The sequence below is a fragment of the Carcharhinus amblyrhynchos genome, unplaced genomic scaffold (genome assembly GCF_965287045.1).
Source record: "Carcharhinus amblyrhynchos unplaced genomic scaffold, sCarAmb.v2.hapA scaffold_53, whole genome shotgun sequence".
NCBI lineage: Eukaryota > Metazoa > Chordata > Chondrichthyes > Carcharhiniformes > Carcharhinidae > Carcharhinus > Carcharhinus amblyrhynchos.
Genome location: NW_027649794.1, coordinates 605,492 through 619,978, shown reverse-complemented (window position 1 = coordinate 619,978; position 14,487 = coordinate 605,492). Strand labels below are relative to the sequence as shown.

The 14,487-nt window shown below is 49.9% G+C and overlaps 1 protein-coding gene across 1 annotated transcript in view; it reads left to right on the top strand.

Annotated features, from left to right (window-relative positions):
* LOC145337588 (trypsin-3-like) overlaps positions 1 to 14,487 on the top strand; it is a 33,672-nt gene that overhangs the window by 14,940 nt on the left and 4,245 nt on the right. The window contains 4 exon segments of the mRNA XM_080182380.1: positions 5,250 to 5,333; positions 8,290 to 8,381; positions 12,283 to 12,436; positions 13,764 to 14,026. Coding sequence (XP_080038506.1) covers positions 5,250 to 5,333; positions 8,290 to 8,381; positions 12,283 to 12,436; positions 13,764 to 14,026 — 593 coding nt within the window.

Below are 14,487 nucleotides of genomic sequence, written 5' to 3'. Positions count from 1 at the left end.
ACAGCTCCGTGAGAGAGGGAATTCTGGAGATTTACCCTTCCGGAATTTCCAAATTCCTGCTGCCTCTCCAACCTAATGGTCACCAAGTTCCTGTCACCCATCTCCCTCCCTTATTCGCTGATCTGTCTTGGCTCCAGATCCAGCAATCCCTCAAATTTTCCATTCCCATTCCAGTCTCCAAATTCTTCCCTTCCTCCACAGCTCCCCACCATCACTGTAACCTCCTCCAGCCCCTACAACCTACCCTATCTCTGTAACCTCCTCCACCCCTGCACTCCTCTCTATCTCTGTAACCTCCTCCAGCCCCTACAACCCTCCCTATCTCTGTAACCTCCTCCAGCACCTACAACCTACCCTATCTCTGTATCCTCCTCCAGCCCCTACAACCTACCCTATCTCTGTAACCTCCTCCAGCCCCTACACCCCTCCCTATCTCTGTAACCTCCTCCAGCCCCTACACCCCTCCCTATCTCTGTAATCTCCTCCAGTCCCAACAACTCTCCTTATCTCTGTCACCTCCTCCAGCCCCTAATACCACCTTCCCCATCTCTGTAATCTCTTCCAGCCATCATAACCCTCCGAGGTCTCTGGGCTGCTTCAATTCCAACCTCTTGATCATCCCCTGATTCCCATCATTGCACCATTGGTGGCCATGCCCTTAGTTATTGTGAAGATCTTGAAGAAGAGTCACTTAGTATTTGAACTGGAAACTTGTTAATCCTGGTTCTTTATTATCGATTCCCAGCAAACTCCCTGTGCTGGTACAAGCACGTATGATTGCTTTCATCTTAGAAAATGCACATTGCAATTCTCAAACCACTGCATCTTAGTAGTTGAGCAACAGGACATATTTCAAAGATTTGTTTCCAGAAGGAAAAGCAATAAATGTAATCACAACTTGACCATTCTACTTACATATTCTAATTTTGTATTGATCTCACAATGCTCTTAATCTAACACAATAACCTTAATAATTTATTCGCCAATTGAAAATGACTCACATCATGAGATGTTGGGTATTTTCTCCATGGAGTGGAATATTGTCTAATAGGTGTGGTCTCATCTAATTCCTGTTTTCCTTCTGAGATGTGAAGGGAGATTCTCCCAAAAAAATTCTCTGCGTCGGATTCATGTAAAAAATGGAGTAAACGCCGGATTTTCAAAATGAATCTCCCACACTCTGTGCATCAGCAAAAATCATGCTGAAAATCCGAGGGCAAGACCTATTCCCGCTGGAGAGGCCGGCAACGTCACACTGAGCGGGACACTGTGCACGTACCGAACTGTGAGCGCTGAAAAGGATGCACGCCATCAGCCCTGCATTTCCAGCCTCCTGGTCTGTGGCCAGCCCCACGACCCCTGCATCACCGACTGTGCAACACCACCCCCCCCCCCATACAGCCCAATTACTGGCCTCCCGAATTTGTCCACTCCATCCTTGACCGCTACTCCTGCCCCCACCCCTCCCCGCTGCCCTGATCATTGAGTGTCTTTAAGACAGAGGTATGTTCTTGATCAATAAGGGGATCAGGGATGATGGGCAGAAAGCAGGAGAATGGCAAAGGGAGAAATATCAGCCATGATTGAATGGTGGGGCAGACTCGATGGGCCAAATGGCCCAATTCTGCTCCAATATCTTCTGGTCTAATGGAGAATGGTCGCCATGATGCTGAGATCCGAATAAAGATGTGTGAATGGTGTTTTCAGTGTTTTGAGATATCCACAGAATCCCTACAGTGCAGAAAGAGGCAATTCGGCCCATCGAGTCTGTACTGGCTCTTCAGAAGAGCATCCCACCCATCCCTGTAACATTTAGCATTGACAATCCACCTCACCTACACAGCTTTGGACACTAAGGGGCAATTTAGCACGGCCAAGCCACTTAACCTACACATCTTTGGACACAAAGAGGCAATTTAGCATGGCCAAGTCACCTAACATACATATCCCGGGACACTAAGGGACAACTTAGCGAGGCCAATGCACCTAACTTGCACATCTTTATACACTAACGGACAATTTATGATGGCTAATCCATCTAACTGCACATCTTTGGACACGAAGTGGCAATTTAGCAAGGCCAATGCACCTAACCTACACATCTTTGGACACTAAGGGGCAATTTAGCATGGCCAATCCACCTAACCTGCACATCTTTGGACACTAAGGGGCAATTTAGCATGGCCAATCCACCTAACCTGCACATCTTTGGACACTAAGGGGCAATTTAGCATGGCCAATCCACCTAACCCACACATCTTTGGACACTAAGGGGCAATTTATCATGGCCAATCCACCTAACCTGCACATCTTTGGACACTAAGGGGCAATTTAACATGGCCAATCCACCTAACCTACACATCTTTGGACACTAAGGGGCAATTTATCATGGCCAATCCACCTAACCTGCACATCTTTGGACACTAAGGGGCAATTTAGCATGGCCAATCCACCTAACCTGCACATCTTTGGACACTAAGGGGCAATTTATCATGGCCAATCCACCTAACCTGCACATCTTTGGACACTAAGGGGCAATTTAGCATGACCAATCCACCTAACCCACACATCTTTGGACACTAAGGGGCAATTTATCATGGCCAATCCACCTAACCTGCACATCTTTGGACACTAAGGGGCAATTTATCATGGCCAATCCACCTAACCTGCACATCTTTGGACACTAAGGGGCAATTTAGCATGACCAATCCACCTAACCCACACATCTTTGGACACTAAGGGGCAATTTATCATGGCCAATCCACCTAACCTGCACATCTTTGGACACTAAGGGGCAATTTAGCATGGCCAATCCACCTAACCTGCACATCTTTGGACACTAAGGGGCAATTTAGCATGGCCAATCCACCTAACCTGCACATCTTTGGACACTAAGGGGCAATTTAACATGGCCAATCCACCTAACCTACACATCTTTGGACACTAAGGGGCAATTTATCATGGCCAATCCACCTAACCTACACATCTTTGGACACTAAGGGGCAATTTATCATGGCCAATCCACCTAACCTGCACATCTTTGGACACTAAGGGGCTGATGGTAAGAGTAGGAGAGACTCCTAATCAGCCACACTTGGTGCGGAGAGTACCTCTCATGATATAAGGTCCCGGTGACAGACTAGCAACCCGTTCCTGGAATTACCAGAGATGGAAACAGATGAAAGTCAGCCTTCGGGCACCACTATGTGTGGGAGGAGAATTGGGATTTGGCAATTGCCCCTTGAGAAGGTGATGGGTGAGCCGCCATCTTGAACCCGTTGCAGTCCCTAAGGTGTAGGTGCACCCTCAGTGCTGTTAGTGAGGGAATTCCAGGATTTTGACCCAGGCATGGTGAAGGAATGGCCAATATATTCCCAAGTCAGGATGGTGAGTGACTCGGAGGGGAACCTCCAGGTGGGGGGTGTTCCCAGGTATCTGCTGCCCTTGTCCTTCTAGATGGTAGCGGTGGTAGGTTTGGAAGGTGCCTGAGGAATCTTGGTGAGATGCTGCATCTTGTTTATAAATAAGAGGTGGCCCATTTAGAATGGAGATGAGGAGAAATATATTCTCTCAGAGTTTCCGGAACTTTCTTCCTCAAAAGGAAGCGGGAGCAGAGCCTTTGAATATTTGTAAGGCAGAGCGAGATAGGTTCTTGATTAACAAGGCGTTGAAATAGAATCATAGAAACACTACAGTGCAGAAAGAGGCCATTCGGCCCATCGAGTCTGCACCGACCACAGTTATTGTGTGGAGGTGATGGCCTCGAGGTATTATCACCAGACTATTAATCCAGAAACTCCGCTAATGCTCTGGGGACCCGGATTCGAATCCCACCATGGCAGATGGTGGAATTTGAATCCAATATTAAAAAAACTCTGGAATTAAGGATTTACAGATGACCATGAAACCATTGTCGATTGTTGTAAAAATCCATCCAGTTCATTAATGTCCTTTAGGGAAAGAAATCTGCTGCCCTTACCCTGTCTGGCCCACATGTGACTCCAGAGCCACAACAATCTGGTTAACTCTCAACTGTTGTCAGACAGCTAGGAATGGGTAATAAGTTTTGGCCAGCCGGCGATGCCCATGTCCCACAAATGAATAAAAAAAAGTATAATTTGCATCCTGGTAATTTTAATCTGAACTAATGCAGTTTTCCGTGGTTTTAATGATCCTGGGGATTGCTGAGTAGACCTTGATTGGGGGTGATTGACAAGTTATATTATGTAACTGGGGACAAGGATATTCCAGCGTGAATTCTAGTTTTAGTTATTGTTTTAAGTTGCTGTTTGAAGTGGAGAGAAACAGCAGTGTTTTTGTCTTCTCTGGAGCTGGGGTTTTTTCTATTTGAGAATTGCTGTGCTGGATGTTGCCAGGGACTGGGGTTACCTCTCTGAGGCTGTGCTGATTTGAGACTATGCCCTTCTCTGAAAGTTGCTGTCAGTTTCACTTTCCAGAAGTGTTAAAAAGCTGGAAATCTGGCATCACGTGAGCATACTTATTTTTGTGCTAACTAATGGGGTGACACGGTGGCACAGTGGTCAGCACTGATGTCTCACAGCACCAGGGACACGGGTTCGACTCTCTGCGGCGTCTGCATGTTCTCCCTGTGTCTGCAGGCGTTTCCTCCGGGTGTTCCTGTTTCTTCCCACAGTCTGAAAGATGTGCTGGTTAGGAGTTAAATTCTCCCTCAGTGTACCCCCGAACAGATGCCAGAATGTGGCAACTAGGAAAGTGTCACAGTAACTTCAATGTAAGTTTATTTGTGAAGCTTATAAATAAATGTAAACAGAAGGGTGCATGGCCATGAGATATTGCTTTATATTGGAACAACAGAGATAGCTAGCTGTTAGAAGTTATACTGTGTTTAAGTATTTTGTGTTTAAGTGATGCTGATTCTTTTTGTTATATTTTAACCGTGTTCTTAAGTAAACTTTCTTTGATAAAAGCTCCCTAGTGGATCACTTGAATCATACCTGGAATTCATAATGTAAAACTTAGGGTCTAGTCTAACTTCATAGATCTCCTTGGAGTTTCTGGCTGGGTCTTAACAGAGTCATAACTCTGAGCGACGAGGGGAGTTGCTCCTGGAATATGCTCATCACTTCCGACTGTCTCAAACTGCGGAAGCTAAGGACTGGGAAAGCCATGGCAATTCTATCAACCCCGAGAGCTTCAGTCTTTCCCCAGTGAGAACGTCCAGAGAGACAATCCTTTGATTCATTTGTGTTTTTATTCCTCTTGGGCAGGTTCAAGATCACATCCAACTCTTGGCTCTTTCAGCAGTGTGAAATATTGGTGATCTGTGCTTTTTACTTCTTACATAGTGTCTGGTAAGACAATCATTTGGGAGAGTCTGTTTGAAATGGGTGTAGAATTGTTAATTCTATTTCCCCAGTCAATGGCAGCACCAGCCTGTGAACTGTCCACGTTGGGCTGACTCAACTCTATCGGCAATGCCCGCGATTAGGTATCGAGTGGGAAACTTCCCACCATTAGTGACCAGGCAATGTTTATATGGGACCTTGACCGTATCGAATTAATGAGGAACTCATGTCCAAGTGAGAATTATTGGCCAATATCTGTATTTGCTTCAAAGAATTTTGCCAATCATTGCAAATAGCTGATCCGTTTTCATCTGTTATTGTGTCAACATCTTCTCATTGCGTTTAACCTATTGTTAACACAGCGGGGGGGTGGGGGTGGTATTTACATAATTGTTAACACACAGCGAGGGGGGTATTTACACTATTGTTAACATAGTGGGGTATTGTATTTACACTATTGTTAACACAGCAAGGTGGGTAATAACGCTGTTGCTAACACAGAAGGGGATGGTATTTACACTATTGTTAACACAGTGAGGTGGATAATTACACTATTGTTAACGCAAAAGGGGATGGTATTTACACTATTGTTAACTGCATAAGGTGGGTATTTACACAATTGTTAACACAGTGGGCATGTTATTTACAATATTGTTAATGTAGCGGGGGATATTAGCACTCTTATTAACACAGCAGGAGGTGATATTTACACTGTAAAGAGTGTATGTATAGAGGTGGTATTTACACATTGAACAGCGTGTTTATAGAGCCATAGACGTTTACAGGGCCTTCTGCCCAACTTGTCCATGCTGCCCTTTTTTTTAATCCCTAAACTAATCCCAATTGCCCACATTTGGCCCATGTCCCTCTCTACCCATCGTACCCACGTAACTATCTAAATGCTTCTTAAAAAACAAAATTGTACCCACCTCTACTACTGCCTCTGGCAGCTTCTTCCAGACACTCACTACCCTCTGTGTGAAATAATTGCTCCTCTGGACACTTTTGTATCTCTCCCCTCTCACCTTAAACCTATGCCCTCTAGTTTTAGACTCCCCTACCTTTGGGAAAAGATATTGACTATCTAGCTGATCTGTGTCCCTCATTATTTTATAGACCTCTATAAGATCACCCCTCAGCCTCTTACGCTCCAGGGAAAAAAGTCCCAGTCTATCCAGCCTCTCCTTATAACTCAAACCATCAACTCCCGGTAGCATCCTAGGAAATCTTTTCTGAACTCTTTCTAGTTTAATAATATCCTTTCTATAATAGGGTGACCAGAACTGCACACAGTATTCCAAGTGTGGCCTTACCAATGTCTTGTACAACTTCAACAAGATGTCCCAACTCCTGTACTCAATGTTCTGACCGATGAAACTAAGCATGCCGAATGCCTTCTTCAACACTCTGTCCACCTGTGACTCCACTTTCAAGGAGCTATGAACACGTACCCCTAGATCTCTTTGTTCTGTAACTCTCCCCAACGCCCTACCATTAACTGAGTAAGTCCTGCCCTGGTTCAATCTACCAAAATGCATCACCTTGCATTTGTCTAAATTAAACTCCATCTACCATTCATCAGCCCACTTGATCAAGATCCCGTTGCAATTGGAGATAACTTTCTTCACTGTGCACTACGCCACCAATCTTAGTGCCATCTGCAAACTTACTAACCATGCCTCCGATATTCTCATCCAAATCATTAACTTAAATGACACTATTATTACACTATTATTAACTCAGTGAGGTGGGTATTATTGTTAACACAATGAGGGGCATTTACACTATTATTAACACACGGGGCAGCACAGTGGCACAGTGGTTAGCACTGCTGCCTCGCAGCGCCGGGGACCTGGGTTCAATTCCCAGCTTGGGTCTGTGTCTGTGTGGAGTCTGCACATTCTCCCCGTGTCTGCGTGGGTTTCCTCCGGGTGCTCCAGTTTCCTCCCACAATCCAAAGATGTGCAGATTAGGTGGATTGGCCATGCTAAATTTCTCCTGAGTGCCCTGGAATGTGAGGGTTTAACGGGGTTAATATATAGGGTGACGGGAATAAGGAGCTGGGGGGGATTGTGGTCGGTGCAGACTCGATGGGCTGAATGGCCTCCTTCTGCACTGTAGAGTTTCTATACCTCGGCTAGCGACGGCACTGCTGCCTCACGGCGCCAGGGACCCAGGTTCAATTCCCAGCTTGGGTCACTGTCTGTGTGGAGTCTGCACATTCTCCCCGTGTCTGCGTGGGTTTCCTCTGGGTGCTCCAGTTTCTTTCCACAGTCCAAGAACGTGTTGGTTAGGTGGATTGGCCGTGCTAAATTCTCCTTCGGTGTACCCAAACGGGCGCCGGAGGGTGGCCACCAGGGGATTTTCACAGTAACTTCAATGCTGTGTTAATGTCAGTCTACCTGTGATTAATTAATACATTTTCCAGTGAGGGGTATTTATAGTGTTATTAAAATAGAGAAAGCAAGTGCATCCCTGTGTTTATGATTGTGTTATCTCGTGCTGTGGGTATTACAGCGAGAACTTCCCCAGAACGATGCATCTTTGCATTTCTGTCTGTGCTGTGAAGCTGGAGAAGTGAGGTGTAGTTTCAGACGCAGCGCGGGTTCTAGCTTTCTCTCTCCTAGCTCGGTTAAGAATGCGATCTGGTTCTCAGACTCGGAGTGGGAGCGGGGGGGGGGGAGGCTGGGACACCGGAGAGTAGCCAGGAAGGGAATCCTGGCTGCCAGCCCATCGGGCAAATCAATAATGTAATCAAGAGGGACAGATAGAGTGGGGCTGGAAACCTTGCTCCATCTGCACCTCTACCCAGGAGGAACAGGAGTTAAAAACATTCCCGCAATCTCAGGAGGAAAAATAAAGCACATTTTGTCAGCATTCCCATCTCCTTCTCCGAGGGTTCATTGAACGGGGACTGATTAGACGAATTAATCACTGCCCTGTGATATCAATGGTATATAAGGACAGATACACGATGTGAGCAGTCAGACACGACCAAGGCAGAGACGGAGAAAATGAGAGGAATTCTGCTGGTTTTCCTTCTAGGGGTGACAGGTAGAGTTTTCCTTTCTTTATTTCTGGGACAAGGACATTGCTAACCGGGCCAGCATTTATTACCCATCCCGAGTTGCCCCTGAGAAGGTGGTGGTGAGCTGCCCTCTTGAATCGCTGCAGTCCCTGTGCTGGGGATTGACCCACAATATCCCTAGGGAGAGAATTCCAGGATTTTGACCCCCTGACTGCGGAGGAACGGCCGATATATTTCCAAGTCAGGATGGGGAATGGTTTGGAGGGGAACCTGCAGGTTGGGGGTGTTCTCATGTGTCCGTCATCCTTCTCCTTCTATCCTGAAGTGGTCGGGGAGGGTTTGCTGTTTCTCAATTGTTGCCACTTCCTATTCAAACACTTCACAACTGTTCAACGCTCCAGATACATGGAGAAACTCACTGGAAACAGCCCCGCACTAACTGGGAGAGACAGTGAGCTGATACAGGCAGTGAGGGGACACTGCCAGTGAAGGGACACTGCCAGTGAGCTAATACTGCCAGTGAGCTGATACAGCCAGTGAGCTGATACAGCCAGTGAGCTGATACAGCCAGTGAGCTGATACTGCCAGTGAGCTGATACTGCCAGTGAGCTGATACAGCCAGTGAGCTGATACTGCCAGTGAGCTGATACAGCCAGTGAGCTGATACTGCCAGTGAGCTGATACAGCCAGTGAGCTGATATTGCCACTGGGAGATACTCCAATCTCCTCACTTTCTCCCCTCTCCTGTCTATGTTTCAAACCCCCTCCCATTGCTGCCCCTTCTTTCACTGTTTCATTCCTCCTCACTCTGAAAGCCCCTCACTCAGTCCCCTCGGCTGCTCTCGCTCCACCAGCACCCCTCGCCCCTCGCTTTCTCAAAGGTGAAGTTTCAGCAACCCTCCCAATCCAAACATTTCCACATCGACTCCATTCTCTGTGACTACTCCCCTCCCTCATTATCCCCTCCCTCATTATCCCCTCCCTCATTATCCTCTCCCTCACTATCCTCTCCCTCATTTTACTCTCCCTCACTATCCCCTCCCTCACTATCCCCTCCCTCACTATCCCCTCCCTCGCTATCCCCTGCTTCACTATCCCCTCCCTCACTATCCCCTCCCTCACCATGCCCTCCCTCACCATGCCCTCCCTCGCCATCCACTCCCTCGCTATCCCCTCCCTCGCTACCCCCTCCCTCGCTACCCCCTCCCTCACTATCCCCTCCCTCACTATCCCCTCACTCACTATCCCCTCCCTCGCTATCCCCTCCCTCACTATCCCCTCCCTCACCATGCCCTCCCTCACCATGCCCTCCCTCGCCATCCACTCCCTCGCTATCCCCTCCCTCGCTACCCCCTCCCTCGCTATCCCCTCCCTCACTATCCCCCCTCACCATCCCGTCCCTCGCTATTCCCCCTCACTATCCCCTCCCTCACCATCCCCTCCCTCGCTATTCCCCCTCCCTCGCTACCCCCTCCCTCACTATCCCCTCCCTCGCTATCCCCTCTCTCGCTATCCCCTCTCTCGCTATCCACTCCCTCACCATGCCCTCCCTCGCTATGCCCTCCCTCAGTAACCCCCTCCCTCATTATGCCCTCACTCGCCATCCCCTTCCTCACTATCACCTCCCTCACTATCCCCTCCCTCACCACGCCCTCCCTCACCATGCCCTCCCTCGCCATCCCCTCTCTCGCTATCCCCTCCCTCGCTATCCCCTCTCCCACTATCCCCTTCCTCACTATACCCTCCCTCACCATCCTGTCCAAACTGAGGGACTCCCCCCTGACTAACCCCGCCAAACTGAGAGACTCCTCCCTCACTATCCCCTACAAATGGAGGAACCCCTCCATCACTACCGCCTCCACAATGAAGGACTCATCCCTCACTATCCCCTCAAACACAGGGACTCCTCCCTCACTATATCCTCCAAATGGAGGGCCACTCCACTCTCTCACTATCCCTTCCAAATCGAAGCATGCATCCCCTCCCTCACACTCTCCTACAAATTCTGGCACTCCATTCCTGCCTCAGTTTCCCTCAGAATGAGTGGCAAAATTAAGTGAAAGATTTGACACAAAGCCAGGGTGAAAAAATTCCAATCTCTTTTTCCAAAATGATTCGCAGGATTATTTTATCCACCAGACAGTGCGGCACTCCCTCAGTACTGACCCTCTGACAGTGCGGCACTCCCTCAGCACTGACCCTCTGACAGTGCGGCACTCCCTCAGTACTGACCCTCTGACAGTGCGGCACTCCCTCAGCACTGACCCTCTGACAGTGCGGCACTCCCTCAGTACTGACCCTCTGACAGTGCGGCACTCCCTCAGCACTGACCCTCTGACAGTGCGGCACTCCCTCAGCACTGACCCTCTGACAGTGCGGCACTCCCTCAGCACTGACCCTCTGACAGTGCGGCACTCCCTCAGTACTGACCCTCTGACAGTGCGGCACTCCGTCAGCACTGACCCTCTGACAGTGCGGCACTCCCTCAGCACTGACCCTCTGACAGTGCGGCACTCCCTCAGCACTGACCCTCTGACAGTGCGGCACTCCCTCAGTACTGACCCTCTGACAGTGCGGCACTCCTTCAGTACTGACCCTCTGACAGTGCGGCACTCCCTCAGCACTGACCCTCTGACAGTGCGGCACTCCCTCAGTACTGACCCTCTGACAGTGCGGCACTCCCTCAGCACTGACCCTCTGACGGTGCGGCACTCCCTCAGCACTGACCCTCTGACAGTGCGGCACTCCCTCAGCACTGACCCTCTGACAGTGCGGCACTCCCTCAGCACTGACCCTCTGACAGTGCAGCACTCCCTCAGCACTGACCCTCTGACAGTGCGGCACTCCCTCAGCACTGACCCTCTGACAGTGCAGCACTCCCTCAGCACTGACCCTCTGACAGTGCAGCACTCCCTCAGCACTGACCCTCTGACAGTGCGGCACTCCCTCAGTACTGACCCTCTGACAGTGCGGCACTCCCTCAGCACTGACCTCTGACAGTGCGGCACTCCCTCAGTACTGACCCTCTGACAGTGCGGCACTCCCTCAGTACTGACCCTCTGACAGTGCGGCACTCCTTCAGTACTGACCCTCTGACAGTGCGGCACTCCCTCAGTACTGACCCTCTGACAGTGCGGCACTCCTTCAGTACTGACCCTCTGACAGTGCGGCACTCTCTCAGTACTGACCCTCTGACAGTGTGGCACTCCCTCAGTACTGACCCTCTGACAGTGCGGCACTCCCTCAGTACTGACCCTCTGACAGTGCGGCACTCCCTCAGTACTGACCCTCTGACAGTGCGACACTCCCTCAGTACTGACCCTCTGACAGTGCGGCACTCCCTCAGCACTGACCCTCTGACAGTGCGGCACTCCCTCAGCACTGACCCTCTGACAGTGCGGCACTCCCTCAGCACTGACCCTCTGACAGTGCGGCACTCCCTCAGTACTGACCCTCTGACAGTGCGGCACTCCCTCAGTACTGACCCTCTGACAGTGTGGCACTCCCTCAGTACTGACCCTCTGACAGTGCGGCACTCCCTCAGCACTGACCCTCTGACAGTGCGGCACTCCCTCAGCACTGACCCTCTGACAGTGCGGCACTCCCTCAGTACTGACCCTCTGACAGTGCGGCACTCCCTCAGTACTGACCCCCTGACAGTGCGGCACTCCCTCAGTACTGACCCTCTGACAGTGCGGCACTCCCTCAGCACTGACCCTCTGACAGTGCGGCACTCCCTCAGCACTGACCCTCTGACAGTGCGGCACTCCCTCAGCACTGACCCTCTGACAGTGCGGCACTCCCTCAGTACTGACCCTCTGACAGTGCGGCACTCCCTCAGCACTGACCCTCTGACAGTGCGGCACTCCCTCAGTACTGACCCTCTGACAGTGCGGATTGTGTGTGTAACTCTCTCTGTTCTCACAGGGGCCCTGGATGATGATAAGATAATCAATGGTTATGAATGTCAGCCTCACTCCCAGCCGTGGCAAGTGTACTTCACCACCGATGGTTACCGCTGGTGTGGGGGATCTGTGATCAGCGAGTGGTGGGTGCTCTCTGCAGCTCACTGTGAACAACCGTGAGTAATAACCCACCCAAACAACCGTTACCCATACACCTCCTCGCTACAATCTGCCTGTCGCCCCTCACCGAGTTTCCTGTAAGTTCAGTCGCTCCCTCTGAGCGCTGGTAACTACAGTCGGACACTGCAATCACACCTCCTTTCATCACCCCTTCTGATTGGCCGTGTGTTTATCATTCCTCCCACTTTACTGATCTTCTGGAATATTCTATGCTGCCGATTCTCCGACCTCGGCGCGCCTCACACAGATCCCATCGATTCCGGGGATTCACGGGGCTTACCGTTGGTGTCACACCCTGTGTCAGACTGTTTGCGATCATCCTGGCCCCTTTCCCATGATGCTTTTCCTGCCTCTCTTTCTGTCTTTATATCTCCCTCTCTCTGGGTCTCTCTCTCTATCTGACTGTCTCTCCCTTTCTCTATCTCTCTCCATCTCTCTCTCTCTGTCTCTCTCTCTCTTCCTCTGTGTGTGTCTCTCTCTGTTTCTCTGTGTCTCTCCATTTCTCTCTCTCTCTCTCTTTATCTCTGTCTCTCTTCCTGTGTGTGTGTCTCTCGTGTTCTCTCTCGCTCTATCTCTCCCTCTCTCTCTATCAATCTCTCCTCGTCTACCTACCTCTCTCTTTGTCTGTCTATCTGTATCCCTCCGTCTCTCGCTCTCTCTATCTGTCTCACTCTAGCTATCTCTCTGTGTCTTTCTCTCTCTTTGTCTGTCTTTCTCTCTCACTCTATCTATCTGTGTCTATCTCTCTCTCTGTCTGTCTGTCTGTCTGTCTCTCTATCTGTCTCATTCTAGCTATCTCTTTGTGTCTTTCTCTCTCTCTGTCTGTCTTTCTCTCTCACTCTATCTCTCTGTGTCTATCTCTCTGTCTGTCTGTCTGTCTCTCTATCTGTCTCATTCTAGCTATCTCTTTGTGTCTTTCTCTCTCTCCGTCTATCTCTCCCTCTCCCTCTCTCTATCTATCTCTCTATCTATCTCCATGAGTTTATCGACGTCTCCTCATAGCCGACCCCCTGGAGACCAGGTGAATCTTCTTTGGACTTTCTCCAAAGCTTCCACGTCCTTCTGGTTGTGTGGTGACCGGAACTGTAAGCGGTATTCCACATACAGCCAAACTGAAGTTCCACGGAGCTGTACCATAGCTTGCCAACTGTGCCCCAGCTGATCAAGGCAAACATGCCCTCTTGACCACCCTGTTCACCTGCATTGCCCCTCTCAGGGATCCCTGGACCTGTCCGCCCAGATCCCTCTGTATGTCAATCCTACAGCTTCTGCCGGGCGCTATCTAAATTCAGGCCTCTGCGTCTCTCTCTCTCTCTGTGACAGAGCTGCGACGCTGGTGGCCCACATCGGCGAACACAACACCGAGGTGAATGAAGGAACGGAGCAACACATCGCTGCCTCCAAGGTCATCAGTCATCCCCACTACAACCCCAGCACCATGAACAACGATATCATGCTGGTGAAACTCTCCGAGCCAGTGCACTTCAACACCTACGTCAGGCCCGTCCAGCTGTCCAGCACCCGCCCCTTTGCCGGGCAGAATTGCTTGGTCTCGGGGTGGGGGAATCTCCTTAATGATGGCGGGGGTGAGTGGGATCTGTGTCCCAAACCGTGCTGGCAAAACCTCAGGGTGTCTCTGTGATGGGGGAGAGGGTGGGGAAGGGGGGATAACAGCTGGGTCATCTGTCAGCCCAGTAAATTTTAAAGTTTATTTATTAGTGTCAAAAGTAGGCTTACATTAACACTGCAATGAAGTTACTGTGAAAATCCCCGAGTCGCCACACTCTGATTGAGTACACTGAAGGAGACAGATAGAGATGGACAGAGAGAGGGAGATGGAGAGAGAGATAGATAGAGAGAGAGAGAGAGAAAGACACAGAGAGATAGCTAGAGAGAGAGCAAGAGAGACAGACAGAGGGAGACAGATAGACAGAGAGAGAGAGAGAGAGAGACACGTAGGCAAGGGGAGATTGATAGAGAGAGAGACAGAGAGAGAGAGAGAGCACGAGAGACAGACAGAGAGAGACACACAGAGAAAGAAGAGACA